We start from the raw sequence: 6,795 nt of genomic DNA, 5'->3' as shown, positions 1-6,795 counted from the left end.
GCTGGGGGCGGGAGGGGGGGGGGGGAAGCGCTAGGCAGCCGGGAGGCGCTTAATAAGCGCTCACAGATCAGAGGCAGGTCCCCGGCCTCCCTACTTTTCCCTGCTTTTCGGTCTTTCTAAGTCCGGGGTGGGGGCAATTAGAGGTGTGTGGAATGACTTTTTAAAAACCCGCGGGGGTGGGGGCGTTCCTAGGAGCTAGCGCGGGTGAAGCGCTTTGCACACTTTAAAGCTTTCCGGAGATGTTAGTAATTGACGGCTCCTGTCGCAGCCGCAGCCGCAGCCCCGGACGCTGCCAGTCTGCGGCTGGGCTCGGGCCCTCTACCACCCGCCTGGGGGACCACCTACCAGCTGCTGCCGAACCCAGCGCCACATGCCGCAGCCGTGTCCACCTCGGGCTCGAGAAGGGATGGAGGGAACGTGGCGACGGCGGCGCAGGCGAGGCCGAGGAGAGGCCGCGGGACCAGGCCGCCCGAAGAGGACAGAAAACGAAGACCAGGCGGCGGGCGCCGATACTACTACTGGTGCTGTTGCGGCTGCTGCTGCTGCTGCTGCGGCTGCTGCTACTGCTGTTGCCGCCCGCCGCCGCCTCAGCCGCAGGGACAAGTTCCGCCGCGGCCGCCTCTACGCCCCGCGCCCGCGGCGCTCCAGGGCTCTAGCGGCCCCGAGGTGCGGCAGGCGCGGCGCCGCCCCCGGCCCCGCCTCCTTCTCGGAGGCCGGCCCCGCGGCCGTCGCCCACATTATGGGGCGACCGTTGTGAGGAGTCGCACGCTAAGGACTCGCCCCCGGAAGTGACGGGGTGGAGACGCGCGGTAGATTAAGGGAGGGGGCCCTGCGGGAAGAGCCGGAAATCCTTCAGCGTACCTGGAGCGCTTTCCCATTGCGCATCCTCCACTGCCCATCTCCCCATTGCGCAGCCTGCACTGCGCATCCCGTCACCCACCACTTCCAGAGACCTGTTCCGGTTAGGATGGCTGGTGGGAGAGCGAGAAGCCGGGTGAACTTCATGTGCCGGCCAACCCTCCCCCGCCTCCTTTTTCAGATGAAGAAACAGGTTCTGGGAACTCAAGTAGCCCAGGATCGTAGATGTAGAGCCAAAAGGGACCTCACAGGCCCTCTAGCCCAATCCCCTTCATTCTACAAATAAAGAAACAAGGAAGTTAAATGACTTGCCCGAGATCACACAGGTCACACTCTGCGATAAATGAGATTTGAACCCAGGGTCTGGCCTCAAAGACAGAAGCCTTTTCCACTAAGCGGCTGGACTGGCAAGTGCAAAGGAGATTCGGTTGGCCTACTAGATAGTGTTGGATTGGGGGCAGCTACCTAGCTCGAGATTGAAAGCCAAGTCTAGAGGCCTAGAGTCTGGGTTCAAATTTGATCTCAGATACTTTATAGCTATGTGACCCTGAGCAAGTCATTTAATCCCCACTGCCTAGCCCTTCTACCTTGGAACTAATACACAGTATTGATCCAAAGAGAGTAGGTAATTTTAAAAATAAAGAAAAAGGAAAAAAATGTTGAATGTGTGAAGAGTGAATCAAACTCTTTGTCAATCAATCAGTGACTTTAAGTTAATCAATCAAAAACTTAAGTACCCCTACTTAGTACCTTGCCAGACACTAAGTATGAGAGTTCACCAGTCACTTGCTAGAGTGGGTGACAACTCCAGAGGCCCCTGTTCTACCTTTTCCCTACACCTCCCCCAGTGCTAGGCAAATTGAAAGGCTATGATTGGTTCCCATAAAGTGGGGAAGGGACAGGAAATGATGTGGGAAAAGAACTATAAAAAGTCCTGAACTTCCTATCCAAGGTACTTCTTTTCCTTTGGATTTCTTTGGAGTCTCTGCTCCTTGGATCTAACCCTTTGGACTTCTTTGGAGGACGGTTCCTTGGGACTTTTTGACTTTGACTTCAACTTGGAGCTTTGGGCCTTTCGACTGCAGTTTTTTGGCTTCAGAACTTATTTTCGGCTTTGGAGTTTCTTGGAGTCAGGGACTTTCTTGTTGGGTTCACTGCTGCCTCTGTGAGCTTAGCTCATGAGGGTTTTTCTGGCTGGATCCTGCCCAGTTTGCTAGTGAGTGACTAGGATTCCCATGTGGAGATTGGAACTCTGTCAGGGAGCAAGCTTCATTTCACCAGATCAGCATTTAGGGTAAACTAGGCAGTCTCTTTACCTCTTTCCCTTCCACATTTCCAATTTTTACTAATATTCCTATTAGACAAAATTGTTAAAAGCTGCTAATAGTTTTCTTGACTTAAGTAATAATAATCGACTACCACTTTTTATAACTCTCTTATTTAGTCAAAATCCCAATTTAACCATTATAAATATATGTAGTCTTGACTTGTCTTTCTTTTATTTATTGTATCCCCAGTGCTTAGCACAGTACTTGGCACTTTGTAGGTGCTTAATAAGTGTAGATTGGTCTCTCTAAGGTGGAAGGGATCTCAGATCATCTAGTCCAAACTATAGTTGAATGAAGAGAGGTAGTCTGTTATACTAGACTTAGAATCAAGGGAAATGGGATTTAGAAACCATCTCTGCAACTCACTCTCCAGAAGACCTTGTAGCAGTCACTTGACTCAGTTTCTTTATCTGTAAAATGAAGGAAGTTGAATGGACCAATTTCTGAGGTCTATGATCCTATAAAGAACCTCACAATGGAGTAAAAGATGCTTGGTGCCAGTGAGAAGGAACTGGCTCTAGTGAGGGAGCCTCTCCTGACATCAAGGCTCTGTTTGACCTTTGGCCACTTCCTTTCTTTGCCCTGGTTCTGATGCTGGTGTAGCACTGGGAGCATCCAGGAATAAAGAGATGATCATTTCTCCGTCCTCTTCCCTGCTCAAACCATACCTGGAGTACCATGTTCAGTTCCTGGTGCCACTATCTAAAAAGGACATTGTTAAACTGGAGAGTGTGCAAAGGAGGGGCAACCAGGATCATGAGGAACTTCAAAAATCCAATTTTTATGAAGACTTGTTGAAGGAACACTGGGCTTGGAGGAAAGTTGGAGGACATGATGACTCTCTAGGAATTTTTTTATACCTGTTACTTCAGTGATAGTGAACCTTTTTGAGACTGAGTGCCCAAACTGTAATCCTCACACCACATGTAAACTGCCTGCCTTATCCCAGATAGGGGAGGGAGAAAGTGCTCCCACTGGGCTGCTGGGCAGAGGGGTGGTGATGTGAGAAATCTCCTCAGTTGCTGTGGAGAGGTCGAGGGGACTAGTCTCCTCTGGTACACGTCTCTTACCTTCTGCCATAGTATCAATTCTAAGGCAGAAGAGCCATGAGGGCTAGGCAATTAAGGTTAAATAGGTTGCCTAGGAAGGTCTGGAAGCTGGAAAGTCTGAGGCCAGTTTTGAACCCAGGTCCTCCTGGCTCTAGGTCTGGTGCTCTATCTACTGTGCTATCTACCTGCCCTCATCTTTAGGTAATGCCCCCTAGGTCAAGATCAGGAATAAATGGAAGTTGAGAGACAACTTTAGATCTGCTTTCACAGAAATTTTTCTGACAATTAAAACAGTCCCAGAATGGAGTGAGGCAGCTAGGTGGATATAGTGCCAGGCCTGGACAAGTCACTAAACCCTGTTTGCCTCAATTTCCTCATCTTTCAAATAAGCTAGTGAAGGAAAGGCAGCCCCCTCCAGTGTCTCTGCCAAGAAAACCCCAAAGGAAGTCATGAAGAGTCAGACATAACTGAAAAATTATCAACAAAATAGATTGGGCTGCCTTGGGAGTGGGTTGGAGAGGGATAGAACCTTTCATTAAAGGTCTTCAAGCAAAGGCTGGATGACCATTTGCCAGACACATGTCCTGAATTGAATTGACAGCTCTAAGGGCTCAGTAATAAGTGATCTTTCTGCTAATCAGCCTCCAAACTGGGCTCCAGTTTCTCCCCTCCCAGTCTACTTACAGCTGTCAGGTTATCAGAGGCCAGATTTTAATTCAGAAAGACTCATTTTCTCTACTCCAAGACTGTTACTCTATCCCCTGCTCTACCTAACTGCCCCTTAATTCAATAAATATCAGTTTTTATTACTACAATGACCTCTACTACCACCACTACTATCTAAGCTACTATTACTAATATTTAATGGGAGTCTTCCTCAACCCTATTAAATATAAAAGGCCCAGTCACCTATATATTCAATCAAAAGGTATAAATTAAATGTGAAGTTCTAAATACCTCTGTTAAATCAAAAGTGTAAACTAGGTAGAAACAAGTCTTTAATCAGTTTATATTTTTGTGTCAACCAATTAGGAATCCAGAATACCATCAAATTCCAGCCACAAGCCAGTGTAATAATAATCAAGAGAATTGTCCTGGGAGGAGGGGAATAAAACTGAGATTTCTCTTCCTCTTTTCCAGTCTCTCATTGACCAGAGGATAAGCTTGTGAACTTTAAAAGGTCAGAGGCTCTGGTGTTCCCACTGGTTTCAGTATTAGATTTCACTGGACCTGATAATGGAATCATTTTGATAATCAGCAATGGTCATGGCCGATGGCAGAATCTGCATCCAACCCTTGGGACCCAAGATACAAAATGAAGAAAAACTAGATCCATCAAGAAAAGGCAGCTTCAGGACTCTACAAAGTCACTGACCTTTAGAGCACAGCAAGGAGCTATGTGGAAGGGGAGTTTCACTCGACCCTTCAGAGAAGGGAAAGGACTTTCAAAGACATGACGATTCTCCCTTTGCCACTTGTGGTTCTAAACTTTCTCCTGGACTCTGTGTACACTTGTGGGAGAGGGTGTCTTAGACTTTGGAGGAGAATTTTTGGTACCAACTGTTCTTACTATACCACCTCACACCCTTTGCTATAAACTAATTAAATTTGGTTGACTATTTGTCAAAGACTCATACTCCAGATGGATTATTCTGGGCAACATTATTATTTTTAAAACCTTTAGTCTTAGAATCAACACTAAATAGAAGCATTAAGGGTTAGGTGAATGGAGTAAAATGACTTGCCCAGAATCACACAGCTAGAAAGTGTCTAAGGTCACATTTGAACCCAGAACCTCTCATCTCCAGTCCAGGTGTTCTGTCCAATGAGCCACATTGCTGTCCTGGGCAACACTCTTAAAAATCTCAATTCCTCAGGTTTACTCCTTGAAACTGAATGCAGGAAGTGGTCAGCCACATTTTTGGGGAAGTGGAAGTTGGGAAATTGCTGTTGCTACCACAACTATCCCTGCCACTATAATTGCTAGCATCACCCTTACAGTTACTCTACTGCCACTACTACTAGCAGGTACCGAGGTGAACCCAGGAAGACCCGAACTCAAATCCAGCTTCAGATAGTTCCTGCCTGTGTGACCTTGGGCAAGTCACTTAAATGCTATCTGCCTCCGTTTCCTCAGCTGTAAAATAAAGATAATAATAACATTTCTCTCACAGGGATGTCGAGTGAGATAATATTCGTAAAGTGCTTAACACAGTGCTTGGCACATATTCTTCAATTCTCTATCGGATATCTGAAGTGGACGTATGTCATCTGATACACAGTCATGGATCATCTCTCATGGATAGGGTCAGTGAGGACCTCAGGGGTCACCGAGCTCAACTCCCTCACTTTACAAAGAAGTAAACTAGGACCCAAAGAAGTTTAAAAAAAAAAAATTCCCTCAAGATCACAGTAAGTGGCAGAGCAGAGACGCAAAAAGCAGAAACAGGCATCTGATTAGTGCCTACTTTGGGCCACAGTAGAATCAAGTCAACAAATACTTATAAGCAGTTACTGTGTGCCAAGCCTTGTGCCAAACACTGGGAATATGACTACAAAGGGAGAGATGGTCCCTGCCCTCAAGGAACTTACATTCAGCTGCCATTTTTGTAGTACCACTTAAAGAACAATCTTTTTAAATTTTGTTATTTAAAAAATATAAAAGGAAAAAAAACTCACCTTCCAACTCAGAATCAAGACTAAATATCAATTCTAAGGGAAGAGTGATAAGGGCTAAGCAGTGAGAGTTAAGTGACTTGCCCAGGGTCACACAGCTAGGAAGTTTCTGATGTCATATTTGAATCCAAGTCTTCTCAAATTCTAGTCCTGTTGCTCTATCCACTGTGAAGCCTGCCTAGCTGCCTCTCAAATCAAATGATTTTTAAACATTTAAAAATAATAAATACAGTAGGATATCACATCTCTATACCACTCAGGACTGTAAAGATATGGTTTAGTATTGTGTATCTCAGATAGACAATAAAAATTGTTATTTTTAAGAAAGCATATAACTTTTCAATGCAAAGACCTTAGTTATTGGTGACAATGTTAATCTGGGTCCCAGTACTTGCCTTATATTTATCCTGATGTTTAATTTGTACTTTTGCTGAACTAAAAACCTAATGAGATTTTATGGTTATAGAAAGGCAATGTGGTATAATGTCTAGCGCACTGGGCTTTGAGTCAGGAAGAATTGGTTTTGGTCCAGACTCTGACCTCTTTGAACCTCACTTTTTTTGTTGGTAAACTGAGGGAGTTGGATTAGACTGACTAGATGGTTCCTCAACTGGGGTTCTGAACTTTTTGATGTGTAAATAGCTAGTAAGTGACTGAGGTCAGATTTAAACTCAGGAAGTTGAGTCTGTCTGATTCCAAGCCTTGTGCTCTAATCACTGTGTCTCCTGGCTAGTAAAGAGACTTAATAAGTGTTTGTTGAATTGAATTGAATTTATATACCCATCAACTAATTAGGAGAAAAGGAGTGTATGCTGATTTGTTCTTTGTGCTAAATAAGCATAATTATGACTTATCTAACTTACAATAATATAAGGGAGGTTACC

General features: G+C 45.3%; 1 protein-coding gene across 1 annotated transcript in view; it reads right to left on the bottom strand.

Moving 5' to 3' along the window:
- The window catches only part of ATP11B (ATPase phospholipid transporting 11B (putative)), a 146,533-nt gene extending 146,007 nt beyond the window's left edge, over positions 1 to 526 (bottom strand). The window contains exon 1 of the mRNA XM_044670954.1: positions 346 to 526. Within this exon, the coding sequence (XP_044526889.1) occupies positions 346 to 372 (27 nt within the window). The 5' untranslated portion in view covers positions 373 to 526. The remainder of the gene's footprint in view (positions 1 to 345) is intronic.
- Between the last annotated feature and the right edge of the window lie 6,269 nt (positions 527 to 6,795).

Source organism: Gracilinanus agilis, chromosome 3 (assembly GCF_016433145.1).
Source record: "Gracilinanus agilis isolate LMUSP501 chromosome 3, AgileGrace, whole genome shotgun sequence".
Lineage (NCBI taxonomy): Eukaryota > Metazoa > Chordata > Mammalia > Didelphimorphia > Didelphidae > Gracilinanus > Gracilinanus agilis.
The sequence above is the reverse complement of the archived record's forward strand: the minus strand, read 5'-3'. Positions and strand labels throughout refer to the sequence as shown.